The sequence below is a fragment of the Caretta caretta genome, chromosome 6, assembly GCF_965140235.1.
Source record: "Caretta caretta isolate rCarCar2 chromosome 6, rCarCar1.hap1, whole genome shotgun sequence".
Classification (NCBI taxonomy): Eukaryota; Metazoa; Chordata; order Testudines; family Cheloniidae; genus Caretta; species Caretta caretta.
This window is the reverse complement of record NC_134211.1, coordinates 39,042,447-39,062,313: the sequence shown is the minus strand read 5'-3', so window position 1 is coordinate 39,062,313 and position 19,867 is coordinate 39,042,447. Positions and strand designations below refer to the sequence as shown.

At 41.8% G+C, this 19,867-nt stretch overlaps 1 protein-coding gene across 1 annotated transcript; it reads left to right on the top strand.

Annotated features, from left to right (window-relative positions):
* Window positions 1-2,186: 2,186 nt before the first annotated feature.
* DEPDC7 (DEP domain containing 7) lies at window positions 2,187-16,363 on the top strand. Its single transcript, XM_048853468.2, has 9 exons — window positions 2,187-2,331; window positions 5,086-5,479; window positions 8,927-9,051; window positions 10,077-10,266; window positions 12,308-12,522; window positions 15,128-15,270; window positions 15,478-15,603; window positions 15,713-15,791; window positions 16,044-16,363. The coding sequence occupies exons 1-9, from the start codon at window positions 2,259-2,261 to the stop codon at window positions 16,256-16,258; spliced, it is 1,560 nt and encodes a 519-aa protein (XP_048709425.2). The 5' UTR covers window positions 2,187-2,258; the 3' UTR covers window positions 16,259-16,363.
* The last annotated feature ends 3,504 nt before the right edge of the window (window positions 16,364-19,867 follow it).

Here is a 19,867-nt window from a genome sequence, read left to right as displayed (position 1 = left end):
CTGGCCAAACAGGAAATGAGATTCAAAAGTTCGCAGTTCTTTTCCTGTCTACCTGGCCAGTGCATCTGAGTTGAGAGTGCTGTCCAGAGCGGTCACAATGGAGCACTCTGGGATAGCTCCCGGAGGCCAATACCGTCAAATTGTGTCCACAGTACCCCAAATTCGAGCCGGCAAGGCCGATTTAAGCGCTAATCCACTTGTCAGGGGTGGAGTAAGGAAATCGATTTTAAGAGCCCTTTAAGTCGAAATAAAGGGCTTCATCGTGTGGACGGGTGCAGGTTTACATCGATTTAATGCTGCTAAATTCGACCTAAAGTCCTAGTGTAGACCAGGGCTTAGGCTGCAGTTTTCAAAAGAGCCTAAGGCACCCAACTGCAATTGAAATTTAAAGGGAGCTGGATGTCTAATTTCCTTAGGCCCCTTTGAAATTTCCAGCTTTAAACTAGAGCCATTGTTTATACAGGACCTAAATAAATCCATTCTGCTGTAATACATCTGCATTTCATTGACACCTAAGTGTAAATTAAAGGTATCTGGAGCCTGTATCTGCCAGCATCTTGAGGTTTGCCCAAAATCTTCAAGGCTCTACTGGGCAGATGAAAATCTCCACTCAAGAGCTGCCAGCCTTGAGCAAATTGCGATCTGCGTTAAGTAAAGTTTTGCACATGTGTAAACTTAGGCAGGATTGGGCGCAATATTTTTAATAATCTAGAATCAGAAGTTTAATAGCTTTATTTTTCACTTTTAAAATCTCTATAATTTAGTCTCTTTATTTCTAAAATAAACTTACATCGTCTTAGTGTATGTATGTAATTAAAATGCAATTTAAGGCGCTGCGGCTGCTTCTACTTCAATGGTGGAAGTTCTGTTGAAGGCCATAATGCAAGAGGGAAGCTAATACAACATACTGAAAAAGTGTCAGACAAAAGATTCAACAACTTCGCTATCCCTACCAAAAGCAAAGTTCACCTCTTCCCCCTCAAGGCAAAAGCCTGTGGAAGTAGGCAGACCTTTCCTTGCAGCCCTGGTCAACAAACTATGGTTCTTTCACACCAAATAAAAAGACTTTGTAAGATGCACTGAAAAATCAGTGAAATGCGAGTGACATACAGTTTTGGATAGATTAGTAAATACTTGATGTCTCTTAAACAATAAAAAATGCTCTTCTATCTGTTTATCACGTGTTCATCTAAAATCACTTGCAAGATTTACTAGGAGTTTGCTTTCATGTTGTGGTTGGCCAGTTTGGAATTATGTGAGACCTTGCTCTTTGTTTGTTGAGTCTGTCCCCTTTTATTATTTTGTTAATCTAAAACATTCTTACAGAGTAAATGGGCTAACCTGATTATGCTTGTGTTGTGACAGGGTTATATATTCTCCTGTTAGGAGTATAAGATGAAGATTTTATTGCGGTTGAGAGGCATTTGAAATATTACAGCTCTCTACTGCTGTTTTTTAACAGGTTGTAATTTTATCCAGCTAAAACTATAATTAAATAAACAGCATTTAGCATTTTGCTAAAATCACAAAAACATATAATTAAATAAAGAGCATTTTTTATCACAAAAAATAGTGTAAGAAGTAGAAATACTAACCTTTTCATGAACAAAAAATAATTTTTGCTGATGATCCCCTTGCTACTTACAAAAACTGAAACACATACACGAGCCAACAGTTAAACATTATATATTTTTAAAATACTGACAGAGGCGGGCCCAGGACTTTGGAGAAATTTTGAATGTATGCGAACTGCCTTGCAGTAACATGTCAGCTCTCTTCCCCCCCCCCCCCCCCAAATCCACCACTGCAACCTGAAGACAAGTCCGCGTGCCTTCCTTAGGTGCTAAAAGTCCTTACATGGGCAGGGAGCCGTTTCCCTGAGCGCCTGGTTTTGATTTTATTATAACTGGCTGTCCCGTTTTAAATTATGTTTCCCGTTATCCTTCAGCTGGGGCGGTGGAAACAAGGGAGACACTAAAACCGGCACTGGGGGCGGAGCAGGTGGACACGAGAAGCGGGGGCTCATTCCCCCAGGCACTGGGGTGCGGACACGGCCCTGCCCCGCCCACGCTGCTGTACCTCACGTGCTCGCGGGGTCTGGCATGCGGGGCGGATACATTGAGGACGGAGCGGGGCCTAGATAAGCCAATGGGGAGGGGGGCGCTGCTCAGGAAGGCTCCGCCCACGTCCTCGGCTAGATCCCAGCTGGGCCGGCGGCTGCGGGCGCAGTCGGCTCGCGGCGCTGGGAGCGGCCGGACATGGCCGGCGTGCGGGAGAAGGCGGCAGCTTTGAATCTCTGCGCTGTGTACAGCCCGGCTAACAAGCCCCCGGGTACGGGCCGGGGCCGGGGCCGGGGCCGAGGGGGGGACGGGGTGAGTGGGAAACACCGCGGGGGGAGCCGAGCCGAGGCGTGACCCGCACGCTGCCCTCGCTCAGCCCCGCGGTCCCGTCTCCGCACGCACCCGCGTGAAAAGCTGCTGGGAGCGGGGATGTGTCTGCGCAGAGGGAGCAGCGGGGGTGGGGGGAACGTGTCCTTGAACCTGTGGAGGCGCTGCCTGCCTGAGGCTCTTCCCCCCCCCCCCCCCAGCAGTCTGGTCTGAGGGCGCTTTCCCCAGGCCTGCAAGGGTGGGGCTCACGCAGGTGTGTCTTCGGTGCCCCAAACCCATTCTCTGTGGAGGTGTCTCTGCCCGGGGGGAAATCTCTCTGTCCCCAACGACCCTAGAAGTTACCCTTTTCCCTTTGCCCAGAGCCTGGCATTGTGAGGGAGGGGCGATGAGGGGATCTAGTGTGGGTATGAGCAAGTAACAGTCAACTCCATCCTGTGGGGGCGAAGGGGAGTTGTGTACTCTGACCCTGGCACAGCATACTGTGGTGTCACTGTTTTTTATCCTGGTATCTGAGATGTACCTGACCCTAGCAGCACTGCTCCCTCGCTGGGTAGGATATGCAACTGGCTGACTCCTTGTCCTATTGACAGTATTTCAGAACTTGCCTGGAGTTTCCTGAGTCCCAAACTTCTGGAGAAAAGTGTTTCTGCATAAGAGGCTAAGCATCTCTGGGTTATATTCCACAGCTGCACAAGCTGCAAATTGAGACTCTAGTTTTGTCTCTAGTAACTTGTATAGATTCATAGGTACTTACAGACTGCAATCAAGTCATCCCTTAACCTGCTCTTTGTTAAGCTAAATTGATTCAGCTGCTCAAGTCTGTCACTGTAAGACTAGTTTGCTAATCCTTTAATTATTCTTGCAGCTCTTCTCTGAACCCTCTCACTCCTATTCTGGATTCCTCGGTTTACATGTCCAAGAATTGCATTAGCCCTTTTGGCCAGACCATCACCTTGGGAGCTCCTGTTGAGCTGATTATCCACCACAGCTCCTAAATCTTTTTCAGAGTCACTGCTTCTCAGGATAGTCCTGTAAAGGTGGCCTGCGTTATTTGTTCCTAGATGCTTATGGTTTTCATTTAGCCATATTAAAACACACACTGTTTGCTTGTGCCCAGTTTACCAAGCAATTCGTATCCCTTCGTGTCAGTGACCTGTTTTTATTATTTACCACTCCCCCAATTTTTGTGTCATCCACAAACATTATCAGTGCTGATTTGTAACTTGTAATCTCATTTAAAAAAAAAAATCAAGTTAGATGGGATCTGTTTTCCATAAGCCCGTATCATTGGCATTAATAATAATACCCTCTTTTAATTCTTAACTGAGTCCTGTATCAGCTGCTCTGTTATCTTTCCCAGGATCAGTGTCAGACTGACAGGCCTATAATCACCTAGGACATCTGGTTTATCCTTTTTTAAATGTTGGCACAGCATTAGATTCTTTTCCCCACTTCCCTCCCCCCCCATCCCCCAGTCTTCTGGAACTTCCCCAGCATTCCAAGACTTCTTGAAATTAACATTAACCTGATTTGTTGACCAGGATTATGAATGTGATGCCTCTCTGCTCCCATCTCCTTCGTACCAGAGGGTCCTGAAACATAAATTGACATCAGGAGCTTTCTACTGAGCAGAGTTATTTTTTCAAATGTCCGCTTTATTAGATTCAGAGTAGCAGCCATGTTAGTGTGTATCCACAAAAAGAACAGGAGTACTTGTGGCATTTTAGAGACTAACAAATTTATTAGAGCATAAGCTTTCGTGAGCTACAGCTCACTTCATCGGATGCATAAAGTGGAAATATAGTAAAAATAGATATATCTATATACACATACAGATAAATTGGAAGTTACCATACAAACTGTGAGAGGCTAATTAGTTGAGCTATTATCAGCAGGAGACAAAAACTTTTGTAGTGATAATCAAGATGGCCCATTTATTATTGTTAACTTTGAGCTGAATTTTGAGTTTATCAGTCAATGAATATTGCTGCTACCAGGGTATGTGCTGCTGGATAGCCATGACTGACCCAGTGAATGTTGACAGTACTTTCTTAACTCCTGAATTTTGCTTCCACAAGTGAAACAGGGCCATATATTTAATAAAAGGGGAGATGCTATATGATCCGTTTGGCTGCTTGTGGAAGTTAGTATGTGTAAACGCTACATAGGTTTGGGGCGCATGTGTATACTTGCGAGGATGTGTTCCTTTCCTGTATTGGTGGGCTTTCTATCAGAAATCTGTATGAAAATTAACATGGTTAACATATCCTGTTGGCAACCATAGCAGAGAAGCCAGGGAGTTCCAAACATGCAACTGCTGGGATTATAGGGTCCATAGTTTTTTAACTTGCTGGTGGTTTTAAATTCTGTAGAAGATAAATGTCTGTGTAAGTGGTCCCCTATATATATCTCATGTTGGTTGTCAGTGGTGTCTTGAACAAGGTACTTTGAGTGGAAAATCACAGGATGCTACCAGTTAAGGGGCAGGAGAACTTTAGCTGTGAATAAGTAGCAGGCTGAGGTGCTGGGGGAAAGAGCATGCATGAAACCAGTGTACTACATTTGCCTTTTTTTTTTTCTTGGCTGAGTGATAGTCTGCTCTGAAGAGAGTATATAATTCTGAAAAACTGCAGAGCAAGCTATCGGCAAATCACAGTAAATGCCGTTACTAATGCTTTCCCTGTCCTTCCGCCATTAGGTTTCAGCTTAGCACAAAAGCCATTTGGAGCAACATATGTATGGAGCAGCATCATCAATGCTCTTCAGACTCAAGTGGAAGTGAAAAAGCGGCGACAGAACCTGAAATACTTTAATAACTGTTTTATTGGCTCTGATGCAGTGGATGTCATCTTTGCTCATCTCCTCCAGAACAAATATTTTGGGGATGTCGATATTTCCCGTGCTAAAGTAGTGCGAGTGTGTCAAGCACTGATGGATTACAAAGTGTTTGAGGCAGTTTCAACTAGAGTCTTTGGAAAAGACAAACGGTCCATGTTCGAAGATAGTAGCTGCAGCCTCTATAGATTGACAAATGTACCTAGCCCAGAAGACAGTCTATTTGAGAGAGAATATGTGCATTGTACCCATCAAAGGTTAGTACTCAATGATATGCAAAGATAAGATGCTTTGCAGTGGGGAAATAATGCTATTTTTTGTGGTTTGTGTATTTAGTTTTTCTTGAAAGGCATCCAGCTAATCCCTTCCATCCACAAAACCAGTACAGCATGGGTGGTTGTTACCTGTTGGAACCATATCTTCAAATGAGAAAGTTCAGTCTCTATGTCGGTTCAGCCCTTGCCATCTCTGTCCAAGAAGTCACAAGGACTGAAATCAAGGAGCTAGTTGTGGGGAGGAGGAGATGGGATGTTTATCCACTAAGTGGATTGAGACCATCAGTCTCATCTAATGGAGGTATCTGATCACTAATCACATGGAATAATGTTCAGTCACTGCAATTCTGGTATGGATTTAGGCTAGTAATCCAGAGGTTGTCTCATTACCAATTGACTGAGCCATGTAGTCCCCAAGAAAAACTGCAAAATTATTACTGTCTTGCCACTTTTGGAAGTCCCTAGCTGTTAAAAAGATTTGTGTAAATTAGGCCCCAAATTTACTGTTTTAAACCCCGAAAACAACTACTTTTATGTATACAGAGGTCTGTCTTCTGAGTAGCTGCACTTATGGCCCACAGTTCTGCAAAGTTTGCACATGCAATCAGAAAGCGAGACTAATCCGGTTAGTCTTGCTGTCCAGAGTTAGATAAATGGAAAAAAATTATTACCATTTTAAAACATTATACATATTCCTATGTTGATGAATGTTTGAAGAAATTTGCTATATAAAAGTTGTTGGGCCAAATTCATCCCTGGCATAATTGCACTGCCTTTATTTTTGGGATGAATTTGGCCCATTATCTTTATACTTCTATAAAGCAGTCCTTTACTTCCTATTTCTAGCTGCTTAAAGCAGAAATGAGTGGCCAGCTGGAGTTGCTATGGTATTTCTCCCATCATGTGGTGGATAGCTGAAAAGAAGGAAAGACACTTAGATCCAGTAGGCCATGACTGGAATCGAGTAAAATATGGAGGTGGGTGGAGAGGGAGCAGGGACAGAAGGGCTAACAGCCTACAAACATTTGTCACGTTTCAGAGGAACAGCCGTGTTAGTCTGTATTCGCAAAAAGAAAAGGAGTACTTGTGGCACCTTAAAGACTAACCAATTTATTTGAGCATGAGCTTTCGTGAGCTACAGCTCACTTCATCAGATGTTTACCGTGGAAACTGCAGCAGACTTTATATACACACAGAAATCATGAAACAATACCTCCTCCCACCCCACTGTCCTGCTGGTAATAGCTTATCTAAAGTGATCAACAGGTGGGCCATTTCCAGCACAAATCCAGGTTTTCTCACCCTCCACCCCCCCACACAAATTCACTCTCCTGCTGGTGCTAGCCCATCCAAAGTGACAACTCTTTACATAATCAAGTCGGGCTATTTCCTGCATAGATCCAGGTTTTCTCACATCCCCCCCACCCCCATACACACACAAACTCACTCTCCTGCTGGTAATAGCTCATCTAAACTGACCACTCTCCAGGTTTAAATCCAAGTTAAACCAGAACATCGGGGGGGGGGGGGGTAGGAAAAAACAAGAGGAAACAGGCTACCTTGGGAGACAGGCCAGTCCTTGCCTACAGACAGCCCCGCAACCTGAAGCAAATACTCACCAACAACCACATACCACACAACAGAACCACTAACCCAGGAACTTATCCTTGCAACAAAGCCCGTTGCCAATTGTGCCCACATATCTATTCAGGGGACACCATCACAGGGCCTAATAACATCAGCCACACTATCAGAGGCTCGTTCACCTGCACATCCACCAATGTGATATATGCCATCATGTGCCAGCAATGCCCCTCTGCCATGTACATTGGTCAAACTGGACAGTCTCTACGTAAAAGAATAAATGGACACAAATCAGATGTCAAGAATTATAACATTCATAAACCAGTCGGAGAACACTTCAATCTCTCTGGTCACGCAATCACAGACATGAAGGTCGCTATCTTAAAACAAAAAAACTTCAAATCCAGACTCCAGCGAGAAACTGCTGAATTGGAATTCATTTGCAAATTGGATACTATTAATTTAGGCTTAAATAGAGACTGGGAGTGGCTAAGTCATTATGCAAGGTAGCCTGTTTCCTCTTGTTTTTTCCTACCACCCCCCCCCCCCCCAGATGTTCTGGTTTAACTTGGATTTAAACCTGGAGAGTGGTCAGTTTAGATGAGCTATTACCAGCAGGAGAGTGAGTTTGTGTGTGTATGGGGGTGGGGGGGATGTGAGAGAACCTGGATCTATGCAGGAAATAGCCCGACTTGATTATGTAAAGAGTTGTCACTTTGGATGGGCTAGCACCAGCAGGAGAGTGAATTTGTGTGGGGGGGTGGAGGGTGAGAAAACCTGGATTTGTGCTGGAAATGGCCCACCTGTTGATCACTTTAGATAAGCTATTACCAGCAGGACAGTGGGGTGGGAGGAGGTATTGTTTCATGATTTCTGTGTGTATATAAAGTCTGCTGCAGTTTCCACGGTAAACATCTGATGAAGTGAGCTGTAGCTCACGAAAGCTCATGCTCAAATAAATTGGTTAGTCTTTAAGGTGCCACAAGTACTCCTTTTCTTTTTACAAACATTTGTGTTCATGTTAAGTTTGTCTCACAGGCTGTTTCCGTACTGCCTTAGCAATGATGTGTTCCCACCTCTTATTGCTTCACAAACTATATCCTAATCCCAACAAATCCTTCATCGGGGGTGTGTGCTGTGTCTGGAACATCCCGTTCTCCTGTTTTATTTCTTCCATTTTTCAGGGGTCATTTTGGAAGAGAACTCCCTGCTGCTTCAGAGGGACCTGCCAATTCCAGGCCTGAAAGGGGAGGCAATAGTGAACCAGTACACGCGCTCATGGCTCTTAGCTGGGTCCTGATAAGTGGCTGCGTCTATATGTGCTGCCTGTGGCTACAGTGAAGGCAGAAAAGCTTTCCAAACAGTGCACTGCTTTTGTGCTCCGTGATATCTGTGCAGCCTAGGATGGAGAGTCGTGGCAGTGAGCTAGGGATATTGGTGACTTGCTTTCTTCCCTCCTCTATAGCACTCTGTGCAGCTTTGTCACTTGGTGCTGCTCTGTTTTACTCCATGAACAAGTAGTAAGGAAGTGAAATGAATGTCAGTTTCCCTTGCATAGTTCAAACTGGAGCAGAGCAATGAGAGCAAAGGGAATTTTAACAAGAAGCTCAGAGGCACTTTTACTCTACTTTCGTCAGTCTTTAGGAGTTTTGTGCTCTCTTCCGCCTGCCCCTCCCCTGCCGTTATTCTGTAGAAGCATTCAATAAGATTTTTAAAAATAAAGCTCTTTATTAATTGGCACCAAGGGTAGTCACGGTTTCATGTGTATAGATTTGATTTTTAATAAGTAAATGGGCCCTTATTTCTGAAGTCCTGATATTGGATCACCCTTTCTCTTTGTCTCAGACTTGAGAAAATGGCATTTAATCCTCCAGTCAAATCAGAAAGCTTAGAAGATCTCTGGGAAAACTTGAGTCTAAAACCTGCTAATGCTCCTGAAGTAAACCTCTCTGCACGTTTGTCTCGTCAAGGTAAGCCAAATAAGATGTCCCAACAACTTGTGGGGCAAAGAGGAAGGACTAATACTAACACAACAGGCATACACCTTTCCAGTCTTAAATTGGAGGAAAGATGTTAAGCTAGACTCTCTTCAGTGTTTGTTATGAAACTCAAAGTTCAAAACACAAGGAGAACATTGTGCACTGAAGTTTTGTTTTAGCTTAGATTTTAACAGAGATCCGTTATCTCCAGTTTAAACAATACATCAGTGTAGAAATTTCTGAGGGAGAACATGCTACTGTCACTGGCTGGCACAGATTCAAACTGGAGTCAGAAATCTTCCCTGTTTGTCCGTTAACATTTTAAGATACAGTCATACCTGACTTCATCATAGACCTAACTCATTGTTGGTTCGAACCCTTTTCCTATCCCGCAAAATGTGCATATGCTCTACCCAGTCTCCAAACTTCCCCCTTAATTGCTTTATATGAGAGGGCTTAAAATGGTGGCTGACAGTTCGTGTTTTCTCACTCAGTTTAAACTGTTGGTAAAATTTAGATTTTTGGATTATTGCTAGATGTTTCCTTCTCTTGGCTTGATTCAAATATACTTCCTGGAAACTACAGTAGACAGGTCTTTTAGTTTTCAGTTATGGAAGCCCTAAAAGTGGTAGGGATCTTCAGCTAAGAGTCATTGTTTGAGCTTTAAAATCTTCAACAAACCTTTCTTTCTTCAGAAGGCCCTGTGAGTATGAATTACCTGACTTGATTCCTTATCTATGACAAAGATTGCTTGCAAGTTAGAGTACAAAAAATGTAAAGCATTTCAGACTTATACAAAGGTAATTCTCCTACTCTAACAGCTAACTAAACAAATTCTTTTCTCTTGCTGTGATAAAATGCCCTTAAAGTTGATAAGAAACCCGCTCCTTGTTACTGGAACCGGGTGCTAAGAGAACACTGAAGTCTGTTAGAGGAAAGAAAAATATTGTAACTTTCTTGACTCTTCACTTCACTAGCAGGATCTCACTGTCTTTACATGCTCCAACCCCTCCCAGTTATTAATGAAGTATGGCAAGAACAAACAATTGCTCGTCTGCTGCAGCTTGTGGACCTTCCACTTCTTGACTCTTTACTTGAACATCAAGGGGTTAGGTCCAAGCTTCCCCAACCCAAGAAGGAGGCGGGATGCATCATCACAAGCAACTACATAGACAGAGAAATTCTCAAGGCTTTCAGTGACTCTCAGTAAGTAGAAACTTATTTAACTGTGAGAGCAGGAAGCATTTCTGGACTGTTCTCTTCCTAAGTCACATAGAAACCTAGCACAAATGGGCCTGTTGTTGATTCATCCATAGGCATGACTGTAATAAGCATAATAAAATCAGCCTCCTTTATTGCATGAAAGACAACAGGCATGGATGGTATCTATTGACTGGGTTGAATAGTGATATAGTTTGCTAACATCAGATTCAACACAGACCATTACTGCTGATCCCTGGAAGGTCTCTGAAAGCACTGATAGTTAAGTAAGGAACAAAAGTGCCCAAATGTCTTAAAATAAACTTTTAAAATGGCAGCAAAATACCACTGTTTTTTCATTTGACTTAGCAAAGTTGGTGAATTCTCCAGTAAGGGCTACCTTATTACATGGAGATGTAAACACTCAAAATAGGGTTTAATTTTCCAACACTTGTAGATTGTGAGCAACATGCAACACAAGTCAAGAAGCTGTTGGACAGAAATGGAGACTAGACCTGGGACTGTGTTTAATGATTTCTCCAGGACAGAGAGATAAGCTTGTCCATCAGCCACCTTCAATTATGGTCTATTTTATTCTAAGTAAAGGGGTTTCTACACATGGTGAATTGACTTTCTTTTAGCCAATCATCCTTTTAGTGTGAGGTGTTAGGAACTCTGGTTTGATAGGAAACTTTTAAGTTGAGTCTATAGCAGTGGTCCCCAAACTGTGGGGCATGCCCCACAAGGAGGGCATGGAAGAATGTTCAGGGAGTGCATAGCTGGGCCTGGGCCAGCCCCCGCAGGAGATGGGGAGGGCCCTCTGGCTGGCTAGACCCCAACCCAAGATTCCCTGCTGAACCAACTGTGCGGTAATGGAGGGGGATGTGTGTGGACAGATTCCATTACTGGTAAAGGGGGGTGCAATAGGAAAAGTTTGGACACCACTTGTCTATGGGGAATTAGAGTTATAACTTATCCTCTTCTGCTGAGTATTCCAGATAGATATGTCGTTGGAATTACAGCAAATAGTGGAAAATCAGCTGGAAAATAATTAAGTGCACTCTCCTTTTTAATATTAAAGTATTAACAGTGTAATCTTGTAATGTAGTTTATTTTTAATGAAGGGCTTGGTCGTAATTGTGTATTACTGCTGTGTCAACTCCCTGAGGTTTCAAAAGGTTAGCATTGTTCAGCATGGAATTAAACTTCTCACACCTGAAGTATGCAAATATAAAAGCATGCTGAGGTATGCAGTAAGCCAACATCATCTGCCTTGAAATTTATTAAATGTAGTTTTTAAGGGTTAACACTTCTGATCAGAATAGGTGCTGGTAAATTATTTCTGAGTGGGGAGAAATTAATTAGACAAAAAAAGAAAAGCACCTGATTAGAGGAGATGACAGTGAGGATAGGTAACATAAAATGTTTTCTTTAACCATACTGCACAACAAAAAAAGAACCTAAAACTAAGTATGACTGTATAATTCCTTCTTTTGGATTCTGGAAACTCTTAATCAACCGTGAGTGAGCAGACTAAAAATCTCTTCAGTGTACTTAAGAGATTTCAAATCCTTAATCATTAGTTTAAAAAGTCTTAGCCTGAAATTGTATAGTCTGCTATTAAAAATATGTATTGAAACCTGTCCTTATCTGTTAAGATCAGATCAAAGTTGAGGAATCTCTGATCAGGTCTGGTAATTACACCTCATACATAGAATGCCACTTTGACCTTGTCCAGCTAAATGAGATTACAAGTACTTCAAGCAGAAGGAATCCTAAACTCCGATCTTGAAAAGCAAATAATGGAGGAACAGACGTTTAAACCCTTAACTTTGATCCTAAACTCTCAGTCTAGGTTCTTAGGCTTTGCCCGTTACTATAGCATCTGAGCACCAAACATATTTTCATTTACTTGTTTGAACATTTACATGAATGTATTTGCAGAGTCTTTTGTCCTCTGGAGTCAAAATTCAGCTGGCTGACTGTTTCATGTCTGTATCTTCATAGAATTATTTCTTGATCTTTGGATAATGGTCTTTCTTTCTAGGACTGATGAGTGGCTCTCTGCAGCAATAGATTGCTTGGAGTATCTTCCAGATCAAATGGTGGTGGATATAAGCAGAAATTTGCCTAGTCAACCTGATAAAGCAGACGCATGGAAACTACTGCTGTTTGATACCATTGGTAGATACTACAGCCAAAAGAAGGAGCCACTGTTAAGCCATGCGTCTGACATCCACACAGGAATTACAGAGCTGTTGGGTAAGTGAAATGAAATGAAGCTGAGATCCCAGGCTCATCTGGTGAGTGGACAGCAGGACTGGGTACATAGCTGTCAGGTTTCAGGTTTGACTGCTGTGCTACAAAGGTATAAACTCTAGTCCTAAAAATTAAGCCTATGTCGGCAAAACTTAGTTGCTCAGGGGTGTGAATATTCCACCCCCCGAGCGACATAAGTATTCATGTGCACAGTGCTATGTCAGCAGGAGAGCTTCTCCTGCTGACATAGCTTATGCTGCTTGCGTGGGTGGATGGATAAATATAAAAAAATATATATATATTTTTATGCCAATGGGAGAGCTCTCTCCTGTCAGAGTATCTTCTCCACATGTGATGCAGCCATGCAGCTGTACTTAAGCAGCGGTGCATCTGTGGCCTAAATTTTGAGTAAGAGAACTCTAACTTAGGAGCCTCAAGGCCAGATTGTCTACACCTGTGCAAAGTGGGCATGAAACTCTAACTTTTTGATGTGACTGTATTTTATACAGGTGTAAATGATTACGCAAGATGTAAAGCAGTAGAGAATCAGGCCTAAGTTACCATATCTACTTCCATACAACTTCATTTTGTCATATCTGTATTCGTTCATTAGAATTTACCAAGTGTTCTTTTAAGCCTAGTTTGGTTTTCGTTAGGTAGATATGTGTATAGCTCACTAGTGGCTCCCCCCACCCCACACTGTGGATAATATATTTCATTTAAAAATACTTCAGAGGTGAATAACCTAATATGATTCACTTTAAATATGGCTATTAGCCAGGATGGGCAGGGATGGTGTCCCTAGCCTCTGTTTGCCAGAAGCTGGGAATGAGCAACAGGGAATGAGTCACTTGATGATTACCTGTTCTGTTCATTCTCTCTGGAGCACCTGGCATTGGCCACTGTTGGCAGACAGGATACTGGGCTAGATGGACCTTTTGGTCTAACCCAGTATGGCCATTCTTATGATTATCTCTGCCATCTCGTCCAGCTGCTTCCACCATCGCTGCCTTTAGTCTTTTCTAGGTTTAGCTTGAGCCAGCTCATTCTCATCCATGCCCCTAACTTGACTAGACTTTACCTGAAGTGCATCATCTGAATCAGACAAGATCGAGGCATACAGCGGGGAGTCATCAGCATACTGAAAACACAGAGCCCCATCTCTCTTTACCAATCCTCTTCTGAAGTGTGCCACTTGCTATTCAGAGAGTTACTGGAGGAGATTATCTTAGTCTTGTGTAAATTAACTTTTAAATATTAAGTTCAATTGGTGCCAGCAAGAACTTCAGAAGTAATTCCCTTTGAAGACTCTACACAATGCAATGTCTGGCACAACTGGAGGTCATGCTGATATATTAGCTATTTTTTGTAAAGTTGCCAAAGTTGGTTGTAATGTTGACTTTACAATTCAATCTTATTTTGTGGAATGTAAATTGCTAATTGAAGTTGACAAAGTGAGATCTCTTAAATATGAGTGTAGAGAGTTCAGGTGTGGAATGTTCTACAATGGCAAGCCAAACAGACCTGTCACCAGACTTGTCAATGCTGATTATCATGGTACAGGTGGAAAACACCTGTAATCCGAGGGTCCGGGGGCGGAATTGCTAAAGATTGTTTGAGCATAAATGCAGCCTGATCGGGGGCAATGATCATGTGTCATTTAAGAATACTGAAGAAATTAAGGCAAAGTGGCCTGTGAAATCATTCAGTGCATAGAATTCTATAGAAACTGCCAGAAGTAACACAAATGCAAAAATGAAATTATTTCAGTTGGGTGGTTTGTTTAGTTTTGTGTTTATCTCTTTGTCTCTGTTAGTATGCATCCTGTTGCCTTACAGGTTCAAAGCTGGTATATAATTTAAATATTTTTAAATCAATTGATAGAGAAATATTTTCCATTATAAACCTCAAATCTGTATAAATCTATTTACGGCTGCATAATCTAATGGAAAAAATTTGTTTGCTTGCATAGAGACAGATTACTCCTAAATTTTAATACAAGAATCAATTACCTTTCTAAAACAGGAGCAGAGTGAAAGAGAAACTTGCTGTTCGCACTGTGGATATGCTTAGGCCTGGTCTATGCTACAGAGTTAGGCTGACGTAAGGCAGCCTACGTAGACCTAATTCTGTAAGCATCTACACTGAAACATAGCTCCCGCTGATGTAACTCGTGCACTATGCTGACTTAACTCCACCTCTGTGAGAGGCGTAGCGCTATGGTCAACGCAGTGTCAGTGCAGACACTTGTGTTGCTTATGGCAACTGTTGTTGCTTTTCGGAAGCCATTGCACAATGCCCCACACTGACGGTTAAATCGGTGCAAGCGCTCCTGGCAAGGATGCACACCGCTGACGCAAGGAGTGTAGTGTGGACATACAAAAGTCATTTGATTACTGTGGTGGCTCTGTGTCAGTGTAACTTTGGTCAACTCAATTTGGTAATGTAGACTTGCCCTTAGTCTCTGCTTAGATATGTCTAGTTTAATGGATAACTTTATCGGTTTTTGTTGGTTAATTTACTAAAAATTAATGTTCCTGGACTTTGATCTTTCAAAAAAGATATATAATAGGAGCATGAACCTATTCAACTTTGTGTTTTGTCCCAGTGAATGGAAAGACAGAACCAGCTTTAGAAGCAATTCAACTCTACTTGAAGCTTTTGGATAGTCAAACTAGAGAGGAGTTTAGGAGGCTGTTGTACTTCATGGCTATTGCAGCACATCATTCTGAGTTCAAGTTGCAGAAAGAGGTAAATTTAATGTCCAAGATTTCTAGCACTTTTATAACTTCCAGCAGACTTGTAATATCTGTGGGGGGGGGGGGTTACCTCTGTGTCTTCATATAATTTAATGTTGAAAGACCGTACACTAAAAAAGTAATGCTTTCTTGTTAACCATACTTAGTAAATAAGAAAACTATAGCGCTACCCTCTGACTATTGTCACTCTATTTTGTAGAGTGACAACAGGATGGTTGTAAAAAGAACATTCTCTAAAGCTATTGTCAACAATAAAACTTTATCCAAAGGAAAAACTGACCTCCTCATTTTGTTCTTGGTGGACCAGCAAAAAGACGTTTTAAAGGTAAGGCTGAGAAAGCAGCCACCTTAGACAATTGAACTAAACTACACCTCAAATCTACCTAAAACATTAACCATAGAAAATGTTTATATTTTCTACTCTCTTGTTCAAGATCCCAGCAACATTACATAAAATGGTTAGTGATAAGCTGATGGCTGTACAACAAGGACAAGATCCTAATAAGGATACAGGTAAGTGTCTTAAAATTGCCTTTTAGACTATACATAATGTGTTTTAAAAGTCACTCTCTTTGTAATCTGGACAAATATGTAATCTCACTAAAACTGCAGCCTAAGACTGCATCAAAGGATCCTTTTTAAAACTGGGTGTGTCATGAAAGGTACAAAACCATCTTAAAGGCAAACATGCCTGTAAAATCTACAGGATGGCTAATTCTGTCCTATTGCTTGTAAATTATCTGACTGTCTTTCACATGTCTTTAGGCTACACCTTCTGCCAGAAACTTGATCAAAGTGAATATCACTACAGTGTTCAGAAGACCACAAAAGCTGAGCTGTTATCTTTGCTAAAAACTATTGATGAAGATACAAAAATCTCTGCCAAGGAGAGAAAGAAGCTGCTAGGTCAATTTCATAGTAGCAATCCAACTATTTTCATGCAATACTTTGGTGACAGAGTTACTAATATGTGTGTGTAATTTAAAATTAAAGAAATTGTAATCTGTACAGTAGTTTTCAAAACACTAATGTCTTTTTTAAAGATTTTGTATTCATCCACATAATAAAATTATTTTGAAGATGAATGGAATTTACAAGTAATTAATCAAATTATAAACTATAAACTTGGTCTTCAGTTGCTTTTATAAAGCAGCTGATATTTATGAAACAGTCTGAGTGCTCATTTTAAATTTTTGTTGCTGAATTGCCAAAACAATGGCAGTGAAATCTGAAACGAAGAATCCCAACCCCTGTATTATTTTTAATATTACTTTCTTCAAACACGGAAGTAAAGTTCTGTGACAATGGAAAGTGAGTCACTTAGCAAAAGTATTTACTTCTGGCTGCCTGGGACTGGTTTTTGGCGGGGGGGAGTGGGAGGGGGTTATTTCCCCTCCTCCAGCAATTTTTTTGGTCTTGAATCTGTCTAATCTAACTGCCCTTGTAAGACATAGTTCAAGGTAACCTATCTTTCCTTTTTTTTAACCAATGCAGTACCACAGTAGTCTAGAAAATTGTGTAAACACTTGTTTGGTATTCCACAACCTGTATCAAACTAATTGAACTCTCATCATGTTAAGATGACTAATTGTGCCAATTTAAGCTTAATGGGGGAATGACTTGATCATTAAGGGCCTGATCCTGCTGTGTACCCTCAACTCCCATTGACTTTAATGGCTTTAGAGTTGCTGTAGAAAAGATAATATTCAGTTGTAGCTGGATATCAACTGGTTTAGCAGAAAAGCCAGTCTGAGTGCTTTAATGAATCTTGGTTACTGCAAAGTAATGATCAGTGATGGAGTGCTCTTAGTATGAACCTTCTAGCTACAGTTAGTGATTTTGGAACAAACACAGAGATTTTGAATTCTACAATGTGGACATGTGATTTGTCCACATAAATCCACAGTGAAACCCTGGAGGCTGCGATGTATCTTCCTATTGCACTCTTAAAGATTAGTGGGAGCGTAGTCATCAGTCTCTTCAATGACGTGGAGCCATCTTTGTCCTTACTTGGAGTTGAGAGGGTTTCGCCAAGCTGTTGGTGCCAGTAAAAACAGTTTCCCTTCGTTATGTATGTCCCTTGCTGTACAGGAACTCTAAATTGCATTATTGCTGTCTGCCTTCATTGGTGCGGAACAATCTACTATTTAATTTGGGAGAGTAAGGATGGTTAATTAGTGTGCTATAATGCAAATAGCCACTGCCGTTTAGGGTTGCTGAACTACAGGGGCAAAAAAACTAGATGGCTGTTCCTCCAACTCCCAATGACGCTCTGCTCCTTGGCTCCTAAATGTGAATTATCCTGAAGAAAGATCAACAATAGTTGATGCTACTTAATGGGTCTGAAGTCAATTGACTTTCAGACACAGTGTTGATTCAGTGTAGCTAAAGCGAGATAGGCTCTTGCTATATTTTTCTTATTAGGTTATTTTTAACTACATTCAAGATGGAGATTGAACTGTGCCTAACAGCTGTAAATCTGAGAATTCATGACATATGGCAGATCATTGAAATGGTCTTTGCACTGGCTCAAGATCAGAGTGAGTATTGTGAAATGAATCATTGAGCTGCCTAAATCCAAGCCTGTTTCTGAAGATGTCCATAAAGTGCCTCATCTTGAAGGGTAGGAGTATAGACTTATTACAAAATGCACATTACCTAGTACTCCAGTAAGAACAGCAATGAGCACATACAACACCTCTATGCAAATATTACATAATCTTTTCTATAATATGACAGCTCCACTCTCCCCTCCATGAAACCGTAGAATTTCATATACTGCAGAAGTCAAGATAAGTATTGTGCATAGGCAGTGATCCCTATTAATTCAATATATAATTTTCTGTGCAACAAATGGCTGCTCAGTCTATGCTGATCTGTATTTTTGCTTCTGTTCTGGTGGATTATTTTTTTAAGTGAATTGATTGAGTGCTGAAACCACCTTTATTGCATTCTGGGGAAAAACAAACTAGGTGTGAGGTAGTAGGATTCAAGACTCCCTCCCCTTCCCTCCCCCTTCCTAGTCCCTCTTTAAATTTTCTAGTCCCTCTTCCTCACACCTATTTGAGGCAAAGAATAATTGTTTCCTCTCCTTTCTAGAAGGTGACATAAAAAGCAAGAGTTACAAAGAGGTAGTTATCCATTTTGAAAAAGCTTTGGTAGCAAGTGACAAGGCTTATTTTTGTCAAGCAATATTGCTACACTTTTAACACGCCGGTTTTAACCTGCTATTACTATCCTAGCTCTGTGGGAACTGTTTGTGCCCATTTGTACCAAATTTGTTCTAAGAGCTTCCTCTCTTCAAACTGCCTTAATAGTTGATGTAATAGGGCAAGAAATACCATGTGTAGACAACTGTCAGTCTGAGTGTCTCAACTAATTTTACACATACTTTAGAGTATTTTCACATAAAGAACAGCTGATATTGAGTAATCTGGGGTTGCGTGTAAGGAAAAACCCAATAATACTTTAGTTCTTGAGAGGGAAGATATTGTCTAGAACATAATGACTTTCAAAGACTATCCAGGCTTAAGTACATTCCTTTTCTTTATTTGGCTATAGATTTTTGGAGAATATGTAACTGTATATACTGCACTGATACCTCCCCCTCCCCCCCCCCTTTTTTTAAATTCAGGAACTTAATCTAAAGCAGTGCTCCCTAAATCGCACCCTCCCTTACTCCTATCCAGTGGAGATACGGACAGGGGTTAGAGGCTGGCAGCTGGGGTCATAGGTGGGGGCGGAACTGGGTGGTGCTCCCTCCCTGCCCCCCATGGGGGCTGGCCTGGGCTCCCCACCTCCTGAACATTCCTGTACATCCCACCCCACAGTTTGGAGACCTCTGATTTAGAGCCCTTATTCAAATATCTGATTATTGGAAAAGGCAGAAATAGTAGTAAATAAAGTGGGGAAATCCATAACAATGGTCCAGAATTCCATTAGAAAAAATTATTTACCTTTTCTTTCCAAAAACCAGACTACATTGTGATGGAGTGTAAACCCCCCTACTGGCACTGAAACAGTTAAAGGGAGCTCACTTAGTGCACTGTTTGCAGGTGCAGGCTGGGCCAGGACAAATGTGGGATGAAACCCAGCTGGGGAGGAGCTGGCTGGCTACTATGGTGGGGCTGCAGGCCAAAAGGTTTCTTGGGGCAGAGGAGGCCTGGTTCCTCTCCTGCACTGACACTCTGGCAAAGGGTCAAGAGAGACCCGGAGTAAGCTCTGGTGATGAGCCCTGATTTAAAAGGGCAGACTTCTGGGAAGCATTCTCATTGGAGTAGGAGAAAACTTAAAGAAGGATGAAAAGCCAAGCCCTAGGAGGACAGAAGTTATTGTCAGTTTATATTTTTCAGTTGGGATTTGTTGGAGGATGCTAAAGAGGAGCCTGGTTAAGCCCTGCCAGGAAAGAAGGGTGAATCTTGAGAGGCTGTGGTACCTGAGAAGAATACAGGTACATGGTGGGCCTAGGAAGGGACGGTAGGTACCCTGCTACTAGCCTGACATAGCAAAGTCCAGGGAGGTAGCTGGAAGTAGGTCTGAATTGACTGCTCTTGCCTACTCACTACAGAGTCCCTGGGCTAGAATCCAGA